The 26,092-nt window shown below is 40.3% G+C and overlaps 1 protein-coding gene across 1 annotated transcript in view; it reads left to right on the top strand.

Annotated features, from left to right (window-relative positions):
• b3gnt2b (UDP-GlcNAc:betaGal beta-1,3-N-acetylglucosaminyltransferase 2b) overlaps positions 1 to 24,483 on the top strand; it is a 31,597-nt gene extending 7,114 nt beyond the window's left edge. Inside the window, exons 2-3 of the mRNA XM_080036341.1 lie at positions 5,500 to 5,643; positions 19,197 to 24,483. Coding sequence (XP_079892467.1) covers positions 19,222 to 20,421 — 1,200 coding nt within the window. The 5' untranslated portion in view covers positions 5,500 to 5,643; positions 19,197 to 19,221 and the 3' untranslated portion in view covers positions 20,422 to 24,483. The remainder of the gene's footprint in view (positions 1 to 5,499; positions 5,644 to 19,196) is intronic.
• The last annotated feature ends 1,609 nt before the right edge of the window (positions 24,484 to 26,092 follow it).

The following is a 26,092-nucleotide window of genomic DNA, read 5'->3' as shown; positions in this document are numbered from 1 at the left end:
GTTGCCGATTTTGTAAAGAGTGTAACCTGCCGATTTCTATTCAGAAGAAAAAAACAGACCAGTATTCATTATCTGGCACTATAAATTATTTTTAATATACTTGTTTTGTGTGTGTATTATTTTGCCAATTAAATAACATGGCAGACCACCAGAATCACTTTTAGAAGCAAAAGTCAAGCCCGAATGTCTGTGACTTACTGTAATAACTGGAGTGGGACCTTAAGCCCTTTTTGAAATACTGTTGTCGATATTTGGTCCGCAGACTCCAGCTCTCTCGGTTTCAGCCCTCAGGCTATTTATGGCGATCTCTCTTCGCACTATGTCGCCATTAGGCCCACATTCCCTCATGCCATAACATCCTGGTGTATTCCTCTGTCTCCGGGTCAAGTAGCGCTCAGAAATATCTCTCTGGTAGTTATTATCTTTATAAGTTCAGCATGGATTTATGTGTGCAACAGATTATAATAGAATATAATTATAAGGGACGAGGAAATGTTTATGTTAAGTTCTCGATTCATACACAAGTGAGATTTTTTTCACATAATTCATAAAGATGTAAAATGAGTCAATTAAAAAGGTGAAACGGAGATGAATAGAAATTGCTTGTAGACGTAACATACTCTTCAAAGTAAAGTGTTGGGGAACCAGAATAGTAAAACATCTCATGTATTTCTGGACCGGCAGTAACCTTTGATGATGATGAAGATATGAATGTTTATACTAAGATTCCTCTGTGTATGTTCATCGGCCATTTGGAGGAAATATTTAAGCTGAGTCTGACAGTATTTCAAGCAAATGCATTTTTAGCCAGGAGTGTGCCTTTTCTTGCGATTTGCCCTGGCCTGCCCTGCACAACTGAAGCCTTTCATTTGAAATGTCAGCTGTTCTTTCATTTTTATTGGTGCTTCCCCTGATTGATTCAGATAACTTGCATGAACGCCCTCTGTTCGTTTTGAGATGATCCTTGCCCTTATGTGCCTTATTGGTGGAGGCTTGACAGCCGTAATGCCTCCTCCTTATCTGCTATCACACACACTAACGGCACTATATTAGACTGTATTGACCTCTTTCAGACTAGTTACTTATTGAAACTTTGTATTGTGTGCAAACCCCCAACACTAAACTTAGACAATACACTTGCACACTACTATAGGCTCTTTGCACACAGTATGAGGTGAACAACATGACCATATTAGACCGTGAATGATCCACAATCCGCCATTAGATTGTTTCGTTTGTAATGTGATTCAGTGCACATTCTATTTTTTGCAGTTAGTACATGAACGTTTTTTTTTTCTAAACCCAATTACATTATTTGCTTCTCCATTCCATGCCACCCCTAGAGACACACAGATAAACCAGTCACAGCAAAAATAATAATAATAATAATAATAATAATAATAATAATAACAACAACAACAACAACAAATATAATAGATTAAACTTATATAGCGCTTTTCAAGAACTCAAAGTTGCGTTACAAGCAAAGACATAGGCCTATGCACACATTGATGAGGAGGGGGCGACTAAGAGTATAGGCAAAGGAGAAGAGATGGGTCTTGAGGCAAGAATGAAAGATGGCAAGGGATTCTGGGTTGCGGATCTGATCTCTACAGGGAGGAGTTCCAGAGCCTACGAGCTGCCCTGGAAAAGGCTCTGTCCCTAAAACTGTGGAGGTTGAACCAAATACATACGTGACTGTAAGAGGCACTTCCTGGTTTCTTTCCAGTGTGTATTTCATTCTAAAATTAGACAACGTGTAAAAATAAAAATAAAAAGACATAGGGCAACATAACGTGGTAAATTAACAAGCCCCAACCAGCACACAGAAGTGTTTAGTGACGTTGTTAAGTTTATATTTTGACCTGCTCCCCATTGACTACCAGTATTTGAGCCAAGCTAATCTGGATGAGCGACCTTTGCCCATTTCTATATCAAAAATGCAACAACATTGACGGTACAGTTTCTGTGCCTTTTCTTGAGCCGGAGAGTGAGAAGAAAAGCTAAAAAAAAAGAAAAATCCCTATTCCTTTAACCTGTCACTATGTAATGGTCACACGGTTTCTAATTTTCCTCAGGCCTAGTTTGATATTTGATCAGCTGACATGCATGGATCGGGCCAATATCAGCCTAGCTTTGGGCTTCATGGAGACGCTTGCTTGTGTTTGGATGTGTGTTTCTTATTTTGCTCAAATGGGTACGTTGCAAATAAAGGAATAAGGATGTAAGTAGAGATGATTTAATCCTGCGCACTGTTGAAAATTCAAATCTTTTAAAAGTAATAAGATATTAAAGGTCACTAAGTCAAACTACCTTTTAAAGGTGCACTATGCTGTTTTAGTGGAGAGGGATTTGTATGTATTCACAGAGCCTGCAGTTAGTTTACAAAACATATCTACTCTACATGTACTTCATACTATTGAATAATTCTATCATCATAAATCAAAACTAAAGTATTTTGAGGAACCTGGAACCAAACGTAAGACTAGAATATGTTTGTAAACCAAACTGTTTGCCCTGCTGCCTCTGCAAACAACAACAGTGAAACGGTACGTTTTCAGGAAGCTTTCTAACTTCAAACAGTGTTCCAGGGATCACATTTACCTGTAAGGAAAGTTTTATTATTCTGTTATGGGAATATACCTTAGAAAATGTCCACTTCTCTGACACACCCAAAGTAATTTTCTTTTATGATGGAAGAAGAACAAACTGAAAGTACACAGGTCATATTTAGATTAGTGAGTCGGTGTGCATACAGAAACTACATCCACATAGCTCCATCATTGATTAACTATTCTGCATTGTTCCCATAACATTTCCGAGTGTAGATAATCCCTGAGTTAATAGTAAAGGCTGTTTAAATATTCACACAGCGCAGTGAAAGGTAAGACCCCTTTACCTACTGACCCCTTATATCTAACCAGCATACGTGGTTTAATGATTAGCAAAAAATCTAGTTGTCTATAAATGGAGATTTTTACTTCAGTGTCCTTTGCAAAAGCTAAAGATGATAGGTGTAATATATTTTATATTAAATTGAAATTCTAAATGATTACTCGGTCGGATACAAGTTGTACAGTTATTTGGTTGCTTCTTTTGTGTTGATTTCAGGTCCTGTTTGTATCACAAATGTCCTGCTTGTGTTATTAATCATTGCCGTTTTACGATGTTATGGCAGCAGCCAGCGTGACAAATAAACAAAATGGATATTTATTCTTGATTTGCAGTCCGGTTTCATAAACATGCTTTAGTTGGAAGTTTGCCGGCATGGTTTGTGTTACCTGCATTGTTTGAAACTTGGCTTAAACCCTGTTTACACTCAGTATTCAAATTAATCTTGCATCACAAATGAGCTGCTCAGAAAAATAGTTTGCTTTCCCGCCAACTCTTAACAAGGTGGCCAAGTCTGTGCTTGAGTTGAGGCACCAATATGTATCTACAGTACTCTTGTCAAGCAGTGTGGATTAGAGGGATTGTCTTTATTTTCTGTTTTCGCCACCACCACACGTTAAATTAAATGTTAGAAAACGAGAAATGTATTTTGTTTTTGATGTACAAACTAATCCAGCCTGGAAATGGATGCACTCTAGATACTGTTGATATGGATACCAGATACAAGGTCTGAATAGAGTTATCAGCTCTTTGCACGCTTCCAAGTAATAGGAGAGTTGTTCTGGACAGGCTTCACAGAGAGAACAACAGAGAACGGTGAAAGTGACCACTCACCTCCCTGTTGGATGTGGAGCACAGCAAATGTGCATGCAGTGGCATGCCTGTAGGAGTGGGACAAGCTTAAACAGAAATAACTACTGTCATTATATCACTCTGAAGAATAATTAGAGCTGCATCTGTTACTTGATTTATGATTTTTATAATTCCTTTTTTTCATTTTTGTATATTTATTGTTGCATCTCCAGTGATAAATCTTGTGCACATCTGACATATGTTAAAGCTTTGCTTTGTGCAGGTTGTTATCTAACATGTGTGTATCTTTAGTTTTGTGTCTGTGTTTGTAATTTGTCCTCGAGAAGGCTGGGATTTGGGGGAAATAAAAAACATATTTATATAATTCACTCTGTCACTTAATTAAATAAAAATAAATAACTGAGAAGCGTTAGTCACATAAGCAAGTAGAAATGTCTGTAAACTAATGAGATTCCCTTAAAAACAATCATTACTAGCCTCTGGTATCTGAAATGGGAAGGACAAATGTAATGTTGTCTAGATCTTCTGCTAAATGCTGCTATTCCTAACTTATTTTCACTAGTTAGGCAGACAAAAAATGGTCTGCATTATAAATTATGTATAAGGTGAATGTCTGCTTCCTGTCTGGGTGTCTTTATTCCACCTGTGCAGTGTGTGTGTGTGTGATCAGCTGACAGTCCAGACACTTACATGTAACTAAGTAACCTAGCTCCTGTCATGTTCCTGTAATCATGAAGAGGAGAAACCTGGTTTCCCCAGCCAGAACCTTTTTTGGGGAAAACTGATTTATTTGCCATTTCTGCAAATATTGCTGACCCCCCTGCCATTTAAGAGGATATATTAATTTTGTTTAATGAAATGTGACAAAATGTCTTTATGAATTCTATTTAAATCAGTAAATTCCCCAAACATGTGTTTTTACATCTGGTGAGGTGACGTTTCCCAAACCCCAAATAAATGCAGTTAATTGTGATGTATTAAAAAAGAGGACATAACATCCTCTCATTTGAAGAGCTGAAACCGCCAAAAGGTTTGGTATTTTGTTTTAAAAAAGGACTAAAACTATTGCTCCCTTATCAAAATAGATTTCTCTTGACTGGGTAATCCTGTACACTCTTAGCGATGCACAGCTACGCCTATTTACAGAGCTACAGCTAAACTGTGGTAGTAAGCTATTGCGATGGGTGAGCCCCACCCCCACCGCCTGAACATATTGGGTTATGTCAAAATAAAGACAATTACCTTTTGAACATCATGTACTTTGGCGCTGCTTTCTTTGCCCTTTGTTAAAGGTGCATTATGTAACTTTGGGTGTGTCAGGGAAGTGAACATTTTCTAAGGTATATTCTCATAACTGAATAAACAAACTTTAATCCTCAAGGAAAACTCTGATCTCTGGAAGTTAGAAAGCTTCCTGAAAAGTCACTGTTGTCATTTACAGCAGCAGGGCCCACAGTTTTACAACCATATTCGACTCTCACGTTTGGTTCCATGTTCCTTGAAATAATTTAGTTTTGATTCATGATGATGGAATTATTCAATACTAAGAGTACATGTAAAGAAAATACGTTTTGTAAACTAACTGCAGGCTCTGTGTACTGTAAACAAATCCCCCTCCACTGAAACTGCATTGTGCACTTTAACATTGGTAAGCTTTAAGGAAAGGGTTCAGCCGCACGTGTTCAATGACAGAAACTGGTATTTGGAGCTCCTCGTGTCGTTGATATTTGTCTAGCAGTTTTGTCTTAGCTCCTCACAGCTGTTGACAAACCTGTTGTTTCGTGTATATTTCAGGTTCCACCCTCCTACACTCCCTTCCTGATCCACTCCCCCTATTGGCTGCTGTTCCCCACATGGCAGAGCTAAGTATGGGGTAAGAGAAACTGAGAGGAGACACCCAGACAACACGAGCTGAGGAGGCCCCTCAAACCTGCACAGGTAATAATGCCTTGTTTCCACCGAGTAGAGCGGGTCGGGTCGGAGCGCCTCAGAGCGGGACAGCTCACTTTTAAGAATCTCGGTGGTGTTTCCACCGCCGACCCTACCCTTACTGGTAGGGCGGGGTTTAGGCTGGACTGCGATAGCCGCCGCCAGAATGTGGGTCAAACTATCGGGCTGTGGAACAACTGTGGTCAAGCCAGCGGTCTCTCGTTTTTGCTTGGTCAAACCAGTCGTTTCTTTATTTATTCCCCCGTGTTGTTGTGAGCACAGAGACGGCTCGGTGCAACTGATAGACAGTGAGCGAACAGCGCTGGCTGTGGCAGCTACGTGACATCATAGCAGTGGGACACAGTGTAGCCAAATAATTCATTTAATGATGAGGAAAAACACCACACAATAAACAGTGCCGCGCTCACATTTTCGCCAAAACACAAGACTCTCTTCCCTCTAGCCGAGGTGACTACACACGGCGGAAATGATTATTTCGACCAACTGTGGTTAAGCCAGCGGTCTCTCGTTTTTGCTTGGTCAAACCAGCCGCTTCTTTATTTATTCCCCCCGTGTTGTTGTGAGCGTGTAGGCTATTTACTACTATCTATGGCGTAAACACACAGAGACGGCTCAGTGCAACTCATAGAAACAGTGAGCAAACAGTGCTGGCTGCGGCAGCTACGTGACTAGCAGTGGGACACAGTGTAACCAACTGATACATTTATTGACGAGGAAAAACACCACACAATAAACAGTGCTGTGCTCACATTTTCGCCAAAACACAAGACTCTCTTCACTCTTGCCGAGATGACTACACATGGCGGAAATTATTCTTTCGACCAATCAAATGACAGCAGTGTGTAGCTCCGCCTTTTCGGCACCCTTTCAGGCGGCTAGTACCCCTACGGAGGAGTACTGAGATTAGGAGCGGCTCAGAGCGGTTAGGTGCGCTTAAACCGTACCCTACCCAACTTTTGGCAAATTAAAAGCCAAACTACCCGGACCGAACCGCTCCGACCCGCTCTACTCGGTGGAAACGAGGCATAAGATCACTGTGCACCCACACATTTGAAAAATGCAGCATAAGATTAGGTGACACATTCGTGTTGAAGTGAAACATGCATACATAGAGGTCCATTTAAAACCACCCTTTAAGACTGCAAAGATTAGTGGAGGTGTTCATTTGTCCAAACCAAAAGGTTTGGAACGTATTTAGACTGGGTGACGCACACATTGAGACCCAACCCTTTTTAAACTGGCTCCTGCTCCATTGTTTTCTGCCGTCTCACACCCAACCCCCCTGCCTTACCTCCCTGAACCTTTTATCAAGTGGAAAACCACAATAGTCAAACACAGCCTGGCATTGTTCAGTAGATTAGTGCCAGATGCAATCAGTGTGCCCGTAACCTGTTTTCTGTACTAATCAATGAAACTGGAAAAACAGCATCAAAGTCCATCTGGCATGCTGTTGTTGCCAGGATATAACATTGGCCTTTTTAATTGTAAAATGTTTTCATCTCGTTTTAGGAACCTAACGGGTTCAGATACTGCTGCTTGACCGGTTTATCCATTATTGACTACAGTTTGCTGTTTTGATCATATGTAAAATTTTAACTTAAAAATATCATCTCCAGTTTAACTTCCTGAATAACATAACTACATACATACCACAACATAATTGTACATTTTTCTTTGTTGGTCTCTGAGTTGATGATTAGTTTTTTCCCTCAATACGAGCTATTATTTCCCATCATTCAAGTATCACAGAAGGCCTGCATGAGGAGGACGTGGAAATTGTAATTGGATTTGGTAAAAACTAATCCACTTTTGATAGAGGATGTTCATGCTTCTTCATTCCTAACATATTTGTTTAATATTTGAGTCTTGAAGTCTATGATGTGGTAAGTAGTTTAGGTTTCTACCAAGCTTGTTATTTCAGCAAGTTTGAAACAAGCTCAAAGCTGTGCTATATCAAGCAGTTAAATACAGTGGAGGAAATAAGTATTTGATCCCCCACTGATTTTGTAAGTTTGCCCACTTACAATGAAATGAGCAGTCTATAATTGTAATGATAGGTTTATTTTAACAGTGCTAGACAGAATATCAAAAAGAAAATCCAGAAAATCACGTAAAAAAAAAAAATTAATTATTTTGCATTTCATTGAGGGAAATAAGTATTTGATCCCCTATCAAAATATTGCTTAGTACTTGGTGGAGAAACCCTTGTTGGCAAGTACAGAGGTCAGACGTTTCTTGTAGTTGATGACCAGGTTTGCGCACATCTCAGGAGGAATTTTGGACCACTCCTCTTTGCAGATCCTCTCCAAATCTTTGAGGTTTTGAGGCTGTCGCTTGGCAACTCGAAGCTTCAGTTCCCTCCACAGATTTTCGATGGGATTTAGGTCTGGAGACTGGCTAGGCCACTCCATGACCTTAATGTGCTTCTTCTTGAGCCACTCCTTTGTATGTTTTGGGTCATTGTCATGCTGGAAGACCCATCCAGGACCCATTTTTAGTGACCTGGCTGAGGGAAGGAGGTTGTCAGCCAGGATTTCACGGTACATGGCCCCATCCATCTTTCCCTCGATGCGGTGAAGTCGACCTGTCCCCTTAGCACAGAAACACCCCCAAAGAATAATGCTTCAACCTCCATGCTTGACGGTGGGGATGGTGTTCTTGGGGTTATACTCAGCATTCCTCTTCCTCCAAACACAGCGTGTTGAATTAATACCAAATAGCTCAATCTTTGTTTCATCTGACCACATCACCTTCTCCCAAGCATTCTCTGAGTCGTTCAGGTGTTCATTGGCACACTTCAAATGTGCCTTCTCGAGCAGGGGGACCTTACGGGCGCTGCAGGATCTTAAGCCATTACGGCGCAGTGTGTTACCAATGGTTTTCTTGGTGACTGTGGTCCCAGCTGCCTTGAGATCATTAACAAGCTCCTGCCTTGTAGTTCTGGGCTGATCCCTCACCGTTCTCTTTATCATTGAGACCCCACGAGGTGAGATCTTGCATGGAGCCCCAGACCGAGGGAGATTGATGGTCATTTTGTGCTTCTTCCATTTTCTAATAATCGCACCAACAGTTGTCTCCTTCTCACCCAGCTTCTCGCCAATGGTCTTGTAGCCCATTCCGGCCTTGTGCAGGTCTACAATCTTGTCCCTGATGTCCTTAGACAGCTCTTTGGTCTTGCCCATGATTGAGAGGTTGTAGTCTGATTTATTCTGTGGACAGGTGTCTTTTATAGAGTTAACGACAGGTGTCTTTTATACAGGTAACGAGTTGAGATCAGGAGAACTTTCTTAAAGTGAAAGGACTGTTCTGTGGAGGCCAGCATCCTTTATTGTTGGTAGGGGATCAAATACTTATTTCCCTCAATGAAATGCAAAATAATTTATATCTTCTTTTTTATGTGATTTTCTGGATTTTCTTTTTGATATTCTGTCTATCACTGTTAAAATAAACCTACCATTAAAGTTATAGACCGCTCATTTCATTGTAAGTGGGCAAACTTACAAAATCAGTGGCGGATCAAATACTTATTTCCTCCACTGTATATAGTCTGTCACTTCTGTTGCCCCCATGAAGAATTCTGAGTAATAACAACAACAGTGTCATCTACATGAGGTTAGCCTTCGGTGGACGCACATGGATTTTATACCTTCTGCTTTACGTCCAGGTTTTTTTCTTAGCAGTATAATCCACGACTGAAACATTTCTTGGGACTTTTCTGAGCTCCTGCGCCAGTGTCAGGGGTGACACCGGTTCGTAAACGCTGCCATACTGAGAGTTTTGTGGCGCTGATGGGCTTCATCAACTTCTTCGCTCTTCATCTTAATCTCTTAGATGCAACGTTGGGCATTGTCTTGTGCAAATTTTGCAATAACCACAAATGTAAACCACATACAGCAGCACAAAAAAAACCCAACAGGATACGCAGGTAGTTGTAAATTTAGCCTTGCATGACTGATGGTAAATGAGACACCCGGAAGCTCTGGTCTTGTCAACATGTTGCTTGGCTTCCTTCTTTAGAATCCCTCTCCCCTCCCTTACCCCGCCCACTCATTTCCCAGAAGTCTCCTTGTTTGTATGGCGATGCAGAGGATGGGAAAGCCTAATTATCCATGAAAGAAAGAGAAAAAGGAGGGGGGTCAGAAGAGGAAGAGCTCTGTCAGTGCTTGTCCTTGTTAATAATGTAACACTGTTATACCTATAAGGATTGTGTATCAGCATCCTGTGGGGATGTGACTAAGCGTTCTTTCTTTTCATATGAATATAAGCAAAATTCTAAAGAAAAGATGAAGGAACCAAGGAGGGAGCACAGAAGAAGGCATAGAGGTGGTGAGGGGAAACGGGGGGAAACTAGGGATAGGGAGTAGAAAGGAGAGCAAACAGGGGCGCAGCAGTGCACAGTTGTTGCTAGGAGGCCGAGAGAGCAACACGATACAGAGGCAGGAAGGAAACATAGAGGAAAAATAAATCAACTGAAGCACGAGTCACTCATCCATGATAACTTGTCAGGTAGAGTTTGCACACCTTTTTACATGGTTAAAGTTACCAATTTAGTGTTAATCATATTTATAACGAGTACCAGAGAGCAAATAAAAAATATATATATAATAATAAGTATGTGCCCTGTCATGCTCTACTGCGCTTTCCTGTCTTTATGTCTGTACCTCCTTGTCTTAAGTCTGTACTCCTCATGATACGAATCATGATATGAATCACAGTCGAGGAGTTCCAATGTCAAGCAGTTATCCACTCAACTGGTCCACCTCCACAATGATTTGACAATTTAATCGAATTGTGGATTAAATAAATAATTGCCATCTTTTCTAATTCTAGATCAATTGTTTTGTAATTTTCCTACCAAAAATGCCAAATATTTTAAGATTGTATTTCCGGCTGTCAAATGTGAGGATTTGTTACTTGTTTAAAGGATAATAAATGTAAAATATTTTGGTTGGGCATTGTTGGTTGTATAAAAAGAGAAACTTTAGGACGATTGCATTTGGAATGTGAAAGTAGTGATAGGTACAATTTCCACTAACTTTTTTAGAAGAAAATAATCTGCAGATTAATCGATAATGAAAATACTAATTGATTTCAGCTACGACACCAGACTGAAATATCTCATGATTGCTGTGACATTTAGTACAGATATTCAAGCTCCTCTATAGGATGATGTTAGCATGCTAACATTTGCTAAACAAACAATGGTAAACATGGCAAACATACCTACTTTAGTTTGTTAGTATTGCCATTGTAAGCATTTAGCATTCAGTATTGTTCTGAATTAGCACAACACCAGTTTTTAGAGCTCAACCCTCCAGCCTACGTTCAGTTTGGGAGAAATAGCTGCTTGCATATTGACATTTATTATATATTTTTAATCATCATCCATTCATCATTTTGTTTGATTGGTTTCAAAGTGCTTTGTGTATAGAATGCATAGTCGGAATTTTGAAGCATTAAATATAAAATGTTAAAATAGGCCAGGCAAAGTAACCCATTTTTGGGCCAAAAAACAGACAAATTGTAAAATAATTTTTTTCAGCTCAGATCATTTCTATGAGGTGTCCAGAACAACATACTAAAAGTCCTAAGAAATCCTTGTTGAGGAAATATGTTTAATTCTCATCAATCCGAGATGTGTGCCAATAAGGCGAAACACCAATAAATCCTAGGGCTATTTTTTTCCCTTAGTCCTATCAAAATGAAACTTTACACAATGAAAGTATCCATGAAAATAAAAAAAAATTGTATTACAAGTTTCTTTGAAAATGGATTTTAATATGCAAATGAGCTATACACTAATCGTACATGCCCAAAATAAACCCAAATAGGCTTAATTTTTTCCTTTACTCCTACCACAATAAAACTTTACATAGTAAAAGTATACTTGAAAAGTCACTTTTTTTGTATTACAAGTTTCTTTTTAAATGAATTTGAATATGCACATCAGCTCCACACTTATTGAATATCCAATCATCCTACTGCCAATGGGTGATGGCAATGCTGCTTTTAGACTGGCCTCAAACCTGAAAAACTGCCTGGCTTACCTGCCAGGGGTGCCTCTCATGAATTAGATTTGTCTCTTCAAATGCCACTGCACGCAATTTGATAGCACTACAACCAATCAGAGCAATGAACAATGTGCCGTATTAAGCCCCGTTCATTTAGCGAACAGCGGGATTAACTGTTAAATTTAACTTTTGCCGTGGTCGTCTGCAAAACAGAATATTCCTCTTACTTGCTAATGAAAGATTGAGTGCCGTCTTCCAAATTGTAAAGGGTCGAGGCCAAAGCCGTCTCAAACTCAAACAACATATCCGCAGCTATCTTTGATGTTTACTATCACGGCTTCGACGGCGCACTGTCGTCATCCGTTTACGTCCGCCCCAGAGCACCATACATAGGGCTCTGGCCCGCCCATATCAGATAGAACCAATTGAAATGTAGCTCAGGATTTCTTGACATATTTAATGAGCTTCAATGGAGAGTGCCCAGACCAACAGGCGCAGCACATTTAACTTGCCAGCGCCTAGTGGCAGGTCTGGATTTCCAGGCTAGTGCCATTCCCTTTCCTATGCCAAATAGACGAGACGTAGAATCACAGCCTGAAATGGCATGGAGAAAGAAGAGATTGTCACACACCTTGGGACCAAGTAACTCCTTTGTCTACTTTATGCACCATATCCGTCTTGTTTTTGTTGCTTTCTTTGGTTCTTGTGCCATAAACGGCTCCTGTGCATTCAGATCAGCATGATGCAACAAGAGTTCTGACAAGTCTGTGTCATCACCTACTGAGACTGTGTCTTTTGTTCTGGCAGAGGCAATGGCAGTTTGGACAATGAGCACATCTGCATCGTGCTTTGCATGGTTTGTGATATTCCATTTTTATCTTTGAAAATTGATTTTAATATGCAAATTAGCTATACTCTAATCAAATATAGGCTACCCAAAATATATTCGCATAGGCTTAAATTTTTCTTTTAAAGATCCAAGTGACTGCTGCAGATATTGCTGCAGTTGGTCGCATACACATTCAGTACTTTATGATTCCTCCTATACGTGAGCCTATTGTGTATCAGCCACTGGCTCTGTTGCCAGCATATAACAAAACATCACAGCTGGATGTTTTGTGGAAGACAACCCTCCTCCTTCACTCTCAAAGGCCATCATGGTCTGGTATGATGCAGATCCTGCATCTTCTAGATGAACACCCTGGGAGAGCTTCAGTAACATTCCTTCCAATGATTGATCTTGATCCCAGTGATTAATCCTGCATATACTCAACATTGAGGTTTGTGGCAACTCAAGCTCTGCAGTATGATGTGACCCCTGTTCTGACGTTCGACCAACCCCTTCTGGAAAGCCTTGACCATTATAAGTTAACTTCTAATACAAATGTTTTACTTTTCATGTAGACTTTCATTGTGTAAAGTTTTAATGTGGTAGGAGTAAAGGTTCAAATTAAGCCTATGCGGATATAATTTGGGTAGCCTATATTTGATTAGTGTATAGCTCATTTGCATATTAAAATTCATTTTCAAAGAAACTTGTAAGATAAAAAATGGTGTATCACAAACCATGCAAAGCACGATGCAGATGTGCTCATTGTCCAAACTGTCATTGCCTCTGCCAGAACAAAAGACACAGTCTCAGTAGGTGATGACACAGACTTGCTAGTACTCTTGTTTCATCATGCTGATCTTAATGCACACAAGCTGTTTATGGCACAAGAACCAAATAAATTAATTGATAGCTGTCCCCAGACAAATGTGCAACATCACATCTCTCTTCCTGAGATCCTCTGAGATTGTCTTTCCCTTTTGGCAAGTCTGATCTGTATGGGTTCACTTTGGTGGGCCTACACTGACCTGGTTTGATCTCTGTTTTATCTAGTGCCACCCAATTTCTTTATTACATTGGTCCATTTCATCACAAATTTGGCCCACCTGATTACCAATGCAGCTCAGGTTTCACAAACTTTTTCACATACAAAAGTTGGCAAATCATTTTTTAAAATCTGTTTTAACAATTGATTTCTGGAAAAGAAAAATGTTTAATTGATAAACAAAAATCTGTTATTTCATATAAAAAATACTGGTATTGATAAATAAAATTCATAAAGGCTCAAGGGGTTCACATACTTTCAAGCAGCACTGTATGGTGCATAAAGTAGACAAAGGAGTTACTTGGTCCCAAGGTGTGTGACAATCTCCTCTATCCATGCCATTTCAGTCTCGTCTATTTGGCATAGGAAAGGGAATGGCACTGAAAAAAGTAAAAAATTACACTAGCTAAGGGAGGGGTTAATCTAATTCATGAGAGGCACCTGTTATACCCCTGGCAGGTAAGCCAGGCAGTTTTTCAGGTTAGAGGCCAGTCTAAAAACAGCATCGCCATCACCCATTGGCAGTAGGATGATTGGATATTCAATAAGTGTGGAGCTCATGTGCATATTCAAATGCATTTAAAAAGCAACTTGTAATACAAAAAAAGTGACTTTTCTAGTATACTTTTACTATGTAAAGTTTTATTGTGGTAGGAGTAAAGGAAAAAATTAAGCCTATTTGGGTTTATTTTGGGCGTGTACGATTAGTGTATAGCTAATTTGCATATTACAATTAATTTTCAAAGAAACTTGCAATACAAAAAATGTTAATTATCATGGATACTTTCATTGTGTAAAGTTTCATTTTGATAGGACTAAAGGAAAAAAATAGCCCTATTGGGATTTATTGGTGTTTCGCCTTATTGGCACACATCTCGGATTGATGAGAATTAAACATATTTCCTCAACTAGGATTTCTTAGGACTTTTAGTATGTTGTTCTGGACACCTCATAGAAATTATCTGAGCTGAAAAAAATTATTTTACAATTTGTCTGTCGAAAAACGCTATTTTGCCTGGACTAAAAGGCCAAGTGGGGCGTCCTAGTAGCAGAGGAGTTCGGTGCCATGAGCAAATAGTCGCTGGTTTGGTTGTGGATCTTTCTTGCATGTGTTCCCTTTTTTCTCTGTCCCTTCCATCACCTCAAGTGTGGTCATAAAATGTGTTCTGATCAGTGGCGGCTCCTGACAATAATCTCAGGGGGGGCAATTGTTGCCATGATGGGTAAAATGACCCAAAATTAATCTAAATCAGATAGCTAATATGACAATGTCATATTGCATTTAACAGTTTGTTTTTCCTGTTCATCTGGCATAACCACTCTGGCAACATTAGACAAGCATTGTACTGTACAGTATTTTTGGACATTAAAGCGGATACGAGTAACATTTAAATATCTTTTAAACAACCTCATGTTTCCTCTGATAATCATAAATTACCTTTAACAGCAAACGAGACCATCAGTGCAAAGAAAGACGTTTTTATATAGTTTTTATTACTGCTTTTGGTCTGGTCGCACACCGAGTCCGATTTTCGGTTCGCTCGTGCAGGCTCTATGGTCACATATCCGTATTGGTTGCAGATTTCAGTGTGGCGCTGCAACGCGATTTGAGAAGCCTATCCCTCCAGGTGAGGGAAGGGGAGCGGGAGCCTTGTTTGAGACAGTTATTTGTCGTCATAAATGACTGATAACGGGGCTGAACCATCAAAGAAAAAAAAGAGAATGCAATGAAGAAAAGCGAAAAGGGAGAGTGAGTGATAGGCGGGCGGGAGGACGTTGCCAAGCAACGTGTATACAATTTCACGAGAGCGAAACTAGACTGCTAAATGAATGAGCGGTTGGTACTAACACAAAGTTTGCTTTGCTTCACCATCATCAGATAACCATTATCTGAAATAGTCATTATTTACATCAACAACACAAACACATTACCTCATCGTGATCCATAGTCTACTAACTGCCGTCTCTCATTCATTCGCTTTCTGTGAGGACACAGCTCCGTGAGAGAGAGAGTAGTTAGGTGACGCTGCTGAATCAACTCATTGCAAGCAGGTGTGTGTACTGACTGGCATTAGTTGATGCAGTGTCAAAACCACTCTCACGGAGCCGAAAAGAGTCCTCACACTTTCAACACACGAACATGCACTATATTGCGCCCTTCTCAGTCCACGCTCACGCGCCTGGCACGAGCATTTGCGACAGCGGGCGTCGTAAAAATACTACCGCTTTTGTCCAAAGGGGACGCCAACGTGCCATCTTACTCGTAGTGCCTTTAAGTTAGTTAATTTCTTGAATAAAATTATTTTAGCTCTAAAATGATTTAATTATCCGGCTGTGGCCATCACAGATAACTTGTCATCTACCAGTGTGCTCCTCAGATAGGCTTTCTTTAAAAGTTAAGAGACCTGCTCTACAATTAATCACAATAATCTGATTGACTTGACAGTTGTGTTCTGATTAAACAAAAATGGATGCTGGCATAGCATATGTGCAATCATCACATTGGTTTGCGTTACTACTGTCTACCTTTCTTTATATGTCCACGCTGTCTACAGCACCGTTACTTGGTAGGCGGGTTTATGCCGCGGACGGACAGCAGCTGTCAGAGTAAACAAACAGTCTATGGATCAGCTGTTGAACGGCGCAGGCTCGTCCATATGCAGATTGATGTTTAATATTTGTTTTTTCTTTTCTGAGAGATGACGCATAGGGGTGACACCCGAAGTTATCCATGCGGTGTCTGTGCTGCCATCAGGATGGATTAAAGCCATTATACAGTCCATATGCAGCGGTAGCAGGACATAGCGTTAGCTCCTTAGCATCCTGCTAGCCTCGTTAGCCGTTCAAACGAGCCCTGTGAAAATCCGCGTTTATACGATCCCCCAATCCATCTTGGTAGATACTTGCTTGATGGTTACATTTTACAGTCCTTTTAATGACATGATCAAGTAGCTGGCCAGCCTAGCCTGAGTTGATATTAGTTATGTTGGTCTTGAATATGACCGCTTTGGGTAGCAGATCGGACATGTGACTGTATCAGTCACTGTAATTGGTTCATTGTTTACTGTACGTATGACGGCGACACGTTGGGGCGAGCACCCCCGGAACCCATAGAGATTGCATTGGGAGGCCTGCAGTTTGAACAAAAAAAAGTTTTACATTGAAGTCTATGAGAGCGCACAGGGCGATTTTCAACCAGCCCGAAATCGCCCCAGAGTGACAGAGCACAGGCGCTGATTGTACAATGATATTCAGACTTAGATGCAGGTAAAAACTGTATTGAAATAATAAATTATGATTATAAATACAAAAAAAATATATATTTTTCATCATTATTATTATCCTTATTATATTTTTGTTTCTTGCTGGTATGGCTCAAGGAGGGCGTCGCCCAATCGCCCTCTATGGGCGAGCCGCCGCTGGTTCTGATCGTCTAGTAAAGTTCATGCCACAAGAATTTCATCAATAAGAGTTGATGTGGCTGCTTCGGAGGCCCATAAAGTAAGGCCCGAATACAGACATTTACAGTAAGCAAATAAAATAAAGTGAAACATGGCAAAGATAATGTTATCAGAGAGGTTTGCCAAAGCAGCAACCTGAGGCAGATCAATCCTCCCAAAAGGCTGCATGGTCTCTTTTAAATTAAAAGGTGACCCTGTGTCCTCCAATCAACATTTAATTGTCCTCTGCAATGATGTTGCTTCAATCAAGTAAATATCATCCAGACATAAAACGCATAGCAGTGTGCTGCAGTTGTAGTGCAAATGAGTAACAGAAGGCTCATCAGCATGTTTTCTGACCGTATAATCTTACAACATGACCGCAGGTGAGTTATTGGTTGATCGATGTCAATTATTTTATTGTATTATGTTTGGACTCCAGCCAGAGCTCCCAGTTTATGAATGCAGCTTACTGATTGTGATAGCCGCCTGTCTTGTCACTTCACGCATATGCTTTAACACACACACAACCAGATAACCTGTTGGCCTTTGATTTGTACTGTTTACAGAATGATTTTCTGCCTCAATGGTGTGACCCATTGGTGAAACAGTGAGAAAAAATAGGATTTAGTAGTGAGACAGCAGGTTGGTAATAGGTAACAGAAGATGTTTTGACATATCTGTTTAAAGGTGTACACCCTGTTGTGAAGCACCATCCTTCTAAAGAGTATTTGAAAGATACACTTGTTTATGTAATATCTGAGCGCCAACCACTGATATGATTGCAGAGCACATTGATGGACAGAGACAACTCTAATCTCACTAAATCGATTTGCAGCGGCTATACAAACCCAGGGTTCATTGCAAGGATGACTCATCATTACTCATTAGAGTGTTATGTTGGCACTGTCATTTCCTGGGATGCAGTCTCTCTGTTCATGTGATGCATGAGACATCTGAGGCAGAAAGCTTTGATGGTAAAATGAAAAAAGTTGTGGATTGGTGATTTCCAGAAATCTCCTCTGACCACATCCCCAGCAGCTTTTAAACTAAATGTGTTGGCATTCCCATGTGACCATGAGTCACAGTGGTCTTGTGGTTAAATATTGTATCCTTCTTTCTTCTTGACAAATAGAGAAGTAGTAAAACGACTTTGTCATTGTGCCACCCATAACTGGTCATAAAAACTAAGATTACAATCTCATTTCCCTGAAATAGAAAGCATGTGCTTATTACTTTGAAAAATCAATTTGCTTTTACCGTCCAGACTTTTCCATCCACACTGAGCAAGCTTTTAAAAGGCAAAGGTGCAAGAAAGATCTATGACAAACATATTTATTTTAACAGCTTTGAAGTTAATGTTATCCATCACTTCGACTAGCTCGGCTAGTGTACATTCATATAAAGTAATCTTATTTGTGTCTGTTTATAGACCTAATACATTTAAAGCTACATAATGATGAAGTGTCTGTTTGCCAATGCGGGAATCAGGTGCTTATAACTTCACACTTGCCTTTTTAAATGACAAGCAAAAAATAGAAGCTACACCAGAGTTATTGTTTAGCAAATATTTGTATGTTCCCTTTTTGAGTGGTAAATCTCTGAAGCGACTGGTCACTGAACTGATTGGTGGTGCTAGAAAGAAGAATCAGTCATCCTTTTCACTGCTTCACTTCTGACTTACTGCAGTTCCACATTACAATCAAAATTCATTTCCAAAGGACATATTCTGTGACTTCTTAAAATCAACCTAAATGTGCTTGAGGTTGGACATCTTTTATAAACTTGTTGCACTGTCCAATATTGTGAGGCTGTTCACTTGTGAGTTTGTTTTGTATTTATATTTTTGGCAACGATAAGCAACACTTAATTATAAGGTGCATATTGCACATTGTGTCGTTGTTCTTTAGTCTATAGTAAATATGACTCTGCAACTCCCCCTTCAGGATGGAGAGAGAGAGTGTTTAAAAAAAAACAGTAAACTCTGTGTAGTTGGATAGGGTCCCAATGTCCTGTGTATATGTCCTGACAGATAATGGGCAGACTTTGAATACAACATAATCAGCTTCTGTCTGGTAGATATCCCGTATAGTCCAGCAGAAATTCGATTAGACCTTCCAGTTTATCAGTTCACTCGGAACACTTGTCCTCCACAGCAGCATTCGATTACACTAAAATGTCTTTGTTTGTTTGTTTGTGTGTGTGTGTGTGCTCAGGTGGTGACGGGTGCACGTCACTGTCATGGCGCTGCTGCGGAGGAGGTTGAAGCTGGTGGTGACGGTGATGATGGTCAACCTTTTCATCTTCATCCTCATCTCCCGACAGAGCAGCCAAGACAAGAGTGGGCGTCACAAGGTCACGATCCCCTCCACATCCTTCTGGGCCAAAATGACTCCCAGCCCGGCTTTCTGGAACCGTCAGCAGCAGATTCTGGACCTCCATAACAATCCCATCCTGACCGCTAACTACAGTGCTGCAGACATGCCCGACTGGCTTAACGAAACCGTTTTGAACACTGACCAGTTTGATTGCAAGCCTAACTTAAAGGTCACCACTCGGGTGAAAGACTACAACTCTCTGCCGGACCGCTTCAAGGACTTCCTTATTTACATGCACTGTCGCTCCCACCCAATCACAGTGGACCAGCCCAATATCTGTAAGGAGCCCCCGTTCCTTCTCCTGGCTGTCAAATCCCTGTCACCGCACTTTGACCGCCGTCAGGCCATCCGCGAGTCGTGGGGACGGGCGGGCCTTATAGCCAATCACACCGTGGTTACTATCTTCCTCCTTGGCAACGCCACGGCCGGGGACCACCACCCTGATCTATCGGAGATGCTGCGCCACGAGAGCGCCCTCCACCGGGACATCATCCAGTGGGATTACCGGGACTCCTTCTTCAACTTAACCATCAAGGAAGTGTTGTTCCTGGAGTGGATCCAGACGCGCTGCTCCGGCGCTCGCTTCGTCTTCAAAGGCGACGACGACGTCTTTGTCAACACGTACCGCATCCTGGACTTCCTGGCGGGTCTCTCTGAGCCCAAAGCCAGGGACCTGTTTGTGGGTGACGTGATCACCAACGCCGGGCCGCACCGAGAGAAGAAGGTCAAATACTTCATCCCGGAGAGCATGTACACCGGGACGTACCCTCCGTATGCCGGGGGAGGCGGGTACCTTTACTCTGGGGACGTCGCTGCCCGTCTGCACAATGTGTCCCAACACGTGGCGCTCTATCCAATAGATGACGTATACACGGGCATGTGTCTAAGGAAGCTAGGGCTGGCCCCGGAGAAGCACAAAGGCTTCAGGACCTTTAACATTGAGGAGAAGTACAGGTCAAACCCCTGCGCATACAAGAGTTTAATGCTGGTTCATCCGAGGACCCCGCAGGAGATGATCCAGATCTGGGCCTGGCTCAGAAGCCCTGACCTGAACTGCCAGTGACCACTCTGCAAGCAGGTCATTTGAGACTGTCTTGAAACAGCCCGAGACAAGAAGACGTTTTTGAGCGTATTCCCAAAAGGTCAACGTGACTTATTTTGAACAGGCTCATTACTTAAATGTTGGCAGCTTTTAGATAAGTTATTATAATGGTCTCTCAGCTTCAGCTCGGAGTAATTGATGCATTGTACCTCTAAAGAAAGGGAGGAAAGATGCATTGTCGACCCTGCTTTTCGAAATGGCAACCATAGTATTTTTGACTTGATGTCAGACTTCCAGAGACGAGCTAACCCTGCTTTACTGTCCAATGAGCGTCGCCCAAAGTGGCCGTGTCTTTCCTTTGCGTGCAAATATTTGTATCACGTCTATTTATATGGCCTTTATAATGCTTTAACACTGGGTTACAGCTCCGTGATGGAGCGTCTCAATGCTGTATTATAGAAATAAGGTGACTAAGAACTGGGACCTGGGACTCTCTTTGTTGTTTTAAGGGAAAAACACACTGTCGGGTTCTTGACAGATGAATGAAACCATAATATTTTCAGCACTCTTGGGTGAGTTAATATTGACGACATAACATAACGTAAGAGTGAAGCTCTTAAATTACCATTTCTGTTCAAAAACCCATGGTGCCCGCATGCAGCAGTTTATTGCTGCTAGCTTTAAGAAAGCTTCCCTGTGAACACTTCCTGCTGTTTGTTGCTGGAGGCTTAGTTTGTGCTGCTATTCCTATCCACACTCCCTTAAGTATTTACCTACGGCTCCAACTCAAACGTTACCAGTTTCTCCACCAAAAAGACTTGGGTTAACACCTGTTTTGTTCACCGTTTTTGTTTTTAATGTAGAAAACATTTATTGGTACTTTTTCTCTACAATACACTGATTTAACTCTTCATGTGCTTTTTTATTTCAGAATTTTTTGAATTTATCTTTTACTGTAGGTGCATCATGTTATGTCAACTTCAAATCATTGTAGAGCTTTGAATTGGGTGTTTTGGTGGAGTGAAAACATACTTTGTTTTCAGGAAACGGGAGGAATACAAGTCAAGGTCTGTGCAGCTCAGCAGGTCTGGGCTTGGTTTTGAGATGGATGGGAAAAATCCAAATGCTGTTTAATTCTGCTTCAGGTTCTCACTTTACACAAAAAATCATATAAACCCTAAGTGCATTTTCTGAGATGTGTTATGTCAAGCTGCTAGAGTAGAGCTTCTGTCTGATTACTTGTCATAACTTGTCTGATGAATGCGGATGTGTTGAATCCTGATCAATGTTGCGTTGTTAGTCAAAAAAATGTTATACACGGGTATAAGATCAGGGTGGAAGTTCAGGTCTGCACTACCTTGGCTTCCATTACTTGACAAACCGGCTCTGCAATGTCCACTTCATATATTGAAGGCTATATTTCAGAATGTTAAACATGTATTTTTGAGGAAGTGTTTTTTAAATTGCCAGAAAGCAAAGACATTTTCACACATTTCGAACCCTCATCCTACCAACCTATTTTAATTACATACATGGACTACCGACTGGGGTCATTTTGGCAGAATTGGGCGATTTTGACTGATTATATGAAGTCATTGGGGGGGTGTTTGTCAAGAAAAAAATGGAAAGATCAAGTAAAGCAAGTGAGATATGACAAAGTTTACCGCCAGAGGTCAAAATGACCCAAGTCTGTAGGATGAGGGTTAAACATGTGGGACCTAGGACCATGTCTGATAAAAGCCATTGACTGTATATAAAAACTAAATTAAAAAAACAAACAGATAGCACACCGGTTGGAACTCAGTGCTCCCATGTCCTGAGTACAAGAGAACGCACTGCTGCAGTGCGGAAGTTTAAATCAGACACTCCGATAGTTTTACTGGGCAAAGCAGCAAATGCAGGCTCTTTTATCAGTGGGTCATATGCTCAATCACCATTGATTTAATTCGCAATTTAAAAGGTAGGAACTCAACAGACAATAAACCAGATGGTCATCTTACGGAGTGTAACTTTAAAATGTTGTAGTTTGGTCATTTATAAGCTACGGTAAATCACAACGCCGGATATATTCAGTCATTAGTTAGTGAAGGCTTAAAATGGGGCGTTTGAAAAGATCTTCATATTATTTGAATGTCGCTGCTTGGCTCACTACTATATGGCTTTAGCACAAATGCTGTTTCTTTTACTCACTTTACTCACAAATGTACTTTTTGTGACCCTGTTCCAGCAGTATAGTGAGTCACAGTCAGACACTTGAAACGTATGGAGAGTTTTCAGATGCACCTTGTGTGATATTACATTTGTCAGATAAGCAGAGGCTCTGATGGTAATGGTCCGAGGAGTGTGTTGCATGATTGTACAAGTTTACCCAGTTTAAGGGTTAATCCACTTTGATTCATATTAATTGATTACCGATTTTTCTTCAGTGTTCACACTCACTGGACCCAGTCCAAGTCAACACTGTAAAATAAGTAGCATGATTGTTGGCTTCAGTCACATGTGTAGATTGACCATGAACCAAGATGTTCCTACACCTTTGTAAGAGTTCCCCCTGCTGGTCAGGATGGCGTGCTACAGCTTCCAAGACACAGAGCTTTAATACAGACACACACTGGCAACTCCATAACCCAAAACTGTAGCGCAGGCCTTTGTTTATTTTTGTCACGTTTTAACCATCTGTTCAGTTTCTCGGTCTTTGACTCTTCAGATGCTCCACATCCTCACTTACAGTAACTTATCTCCATTTTTTTACTGTTGTAAAATGTGCACGCTTTCTTTGGTTCCTTTTTAGCCTACATACGTCTGTGAGATAGTTGGGGTTTACCACGAAGGAAAACACAGTTTAGACAATCACAGTGAGGTACTTTTAAAGGGTGAATGTGTAAGTTCTTACTGGACACTTATTGTAATCACCTTGATGTGGTAGAATCTGTCTAACTCCATGTAGGATAAAACAAACACTAACAAAAACGAGGCAACATAGGAGCCATGGAGCTTATTTCATCCCTCTGAAATATTTAAGTTGTGTGTTCTCTTCCTGTTCTTTGGGTTATATATCCTTCACATCTTCACTGTGATTTCCCAGCACTCGCATACAAATAATATGTTACATTATATCCTGCTGCACACAGTCTGTGGCTACTTGAAATGTTTACATGCTTAACCGAGGCATCATCACAAATGTGTATAATTATTACTTCTGTATGATGTTTGATTGGCTGATGAGCAACTTTTATGTTTTACTGTCCGCCGCCTCTGTCCTCTTGTCTGTCTTGTATGCCGGCATTTTATCTGTCACTTTGTTTCATTTAGCAAATTTTGCTTTACACTTCCTTTTGAAGGATTGTTTCTCCTCCTTTTTTCTTTTCTTTTTCTTTTAAGACAACTAAGCTATGTGTGCTGAAAGTCAGTGTTCTTCTGGTCTCAGTAGCCAGGGTTCTGTCATATTTTGAGCTGCAGTAGGTTCTGGTGTTTCTTTTCAAGGCAGGATTGTTATACACCCTGGTCAGTGCGAAAGGGAAAATCTTCCAGAAAAATTATGAACATGATTGGCAACCAGGGGGTAATGACACAATAAAATCCAGTTAGATCAAGAAGGAATGATGTGATAAATGGACAAGTGATTGGGGCAATTCTTCACTCAAGCTGTGCAGCAAACTGAGTGTTTTCATCACTATTGTTTCTCGTGCCTTTTATCAATCAGGATCTGGATCAAATATATGAAAAAGAAAAGGTTTCAAACTAATTCTGAGTAATTATTGGGATTAATCTCTACTTTTCTTAGTCATTATCTCACACTCAGAATGTTTTCTTGACTGCACTTGGCCTCATTAACCTCCTGTTAACATGCATTTCAGAAACCTGTCCTTACTGTGTTTTACAACGCCTGCACTAGTCGGAGATTACCAAATCTGTGCCTGATGTTTGTATGTACTGTACGTTTTAAATTATCCTGAAAACACGTTAAGCGTGATCGCTTTTTTTTAAATACAGAGAATGACTTGATTTCAATAAAGTTTGTTAAGCTGTTTTTGTATCTGTTCTATGCATTTTTATTGAAATAAATAAATTATGTGATGCAAGTATAAAATCAACTTGTTGTAGTTCATCTGTAATGTTGATCTCTAAACATGTTATTTCTGTGCTGAAATGCAGCTTCAAACCATCCGATCAACTGTTTTAAAAGTTAAAGCTGGTACAGTCGCAAAGAAAACCTTACCTTTTTTTGCATTACCTTTTTTGCCTCTACTTACATTTTTAGCCAGGCAATATGTATAATTATTTACTTTAGTATATTTGTTATCTCTGGTTTCCACTCAAAGGTTACAGCTAACTGGGGAGGTAGTGTTTTTTTAACTGCAGCACAAAGACAAGGTTAACAAAAGGTAATGCTAAAAGGACACACATGTATTTTGTATAATTCATTTGATATAACATTGGGTAAGTAAGAGCTGCAAAATCATATTCATATTGGCTTTGACACTGAAGGTTTCTCGACAGCAGAGGGCAGTAGTGTATAACCTGGCTGTCATCTGAGACGCATGCTGTTTACCCAATTCCATATGACAAACTAAGCCTGGGTAAGTTTTCAGACTGCAGAAAAGTGACCAAATACAGTAAGTAAAACAAACAGCATGCATATCAAATATGTTTGATTGTATATCTTGAACTGCTAAAACCGTGATAGATAGATAGATAAATCTTCATCTCTACATAATTTACTGAAAATGCTCTAAATGACAATATTTTAATTGTGAATTTGTTAGAAATGTTGTCAGTTGTTTATATTATAAAATTATGTTAATTTTACTCAAACATATGCCTATAAATAGTAAAACGAGACACTGAACATTTGCAGTGGTCTCTTATTTTTTTCCGGAGCTGTATATCTTATGTATGATATACAGCTCCGGGAAAAAAAATATTTCTGGAGCTGTATATCATATATATAATATATATATATATATATATGATATATATAATATATATATATACAGCTCCGGAACAAACAAACACTTTATTTTAAAAATATAACATAGCTGCAGAACTGGTAAGATCGGTCTATTCAGCTGCTCAACGAATTTGAGCTCACATTGGGCTGAAGGCCATTGTCGTAAAGTGTTCTTAGATCATCTTTGGTCTCCACAGGGAGCTTTTGTGCTAACGAGCAGCTTTGACGAGATGCAGTGCTATACTCAACATCTGTGCCGCAGAGCAGATACTGCAGTTTGACTGCTGGTTGGATCTCAGCCCCTTCACAAGATTTAGGCCCAATCCCAATGTCCCCCCTAAAGCCTCAAACCCTGAACCCTTACCAGCTTAAGCTGACGTCATCGGTAGTGCTTGCGTGCAAGAGGCTGAGAAGGCTAAAAAATTTACCTTTGTGATACAATTTCTATTAAAATTCAAAGGGGCTTTATTGTCATGGAAAACAAGAGTTCACATTAGCAAAGCAATTGCAAAGAAATAAATAAAATAGCCTAAATGAATTTTAGTTAAAAAAACGTCATTGTTGGCTTCCTACTTTTTACTTTTCCTATACCGTATGCCATTCTTTCCGACTGAGGCACTTTAAAGTTCGACTGCCTGATTTGAAAGTGCTGCAGACTCTTGCCTTAGCTAGTGGACAGCAGTTCATTGTCAAATAATCAAAAACTACGCAAACACACTAAGCAAACACAAGCAACATTTA

The sequence above is a fragment of the Ammodytes marinus genome (assembly GCF_949987685.1).
Source record: "Ammodytes marinus genome assembly, chromosome: 11".
Taxonomy (NCBI): domain Eukaryota; kingdom Metazoa; phylum Chordata; class Actinopteri; order Uranoscopiformes; family Ammodytidae; genus Ammodytes; species Ammodytes marinus.
This window is presented reverse-complemented; position numbering and strand designations above follow the sequence as displayed.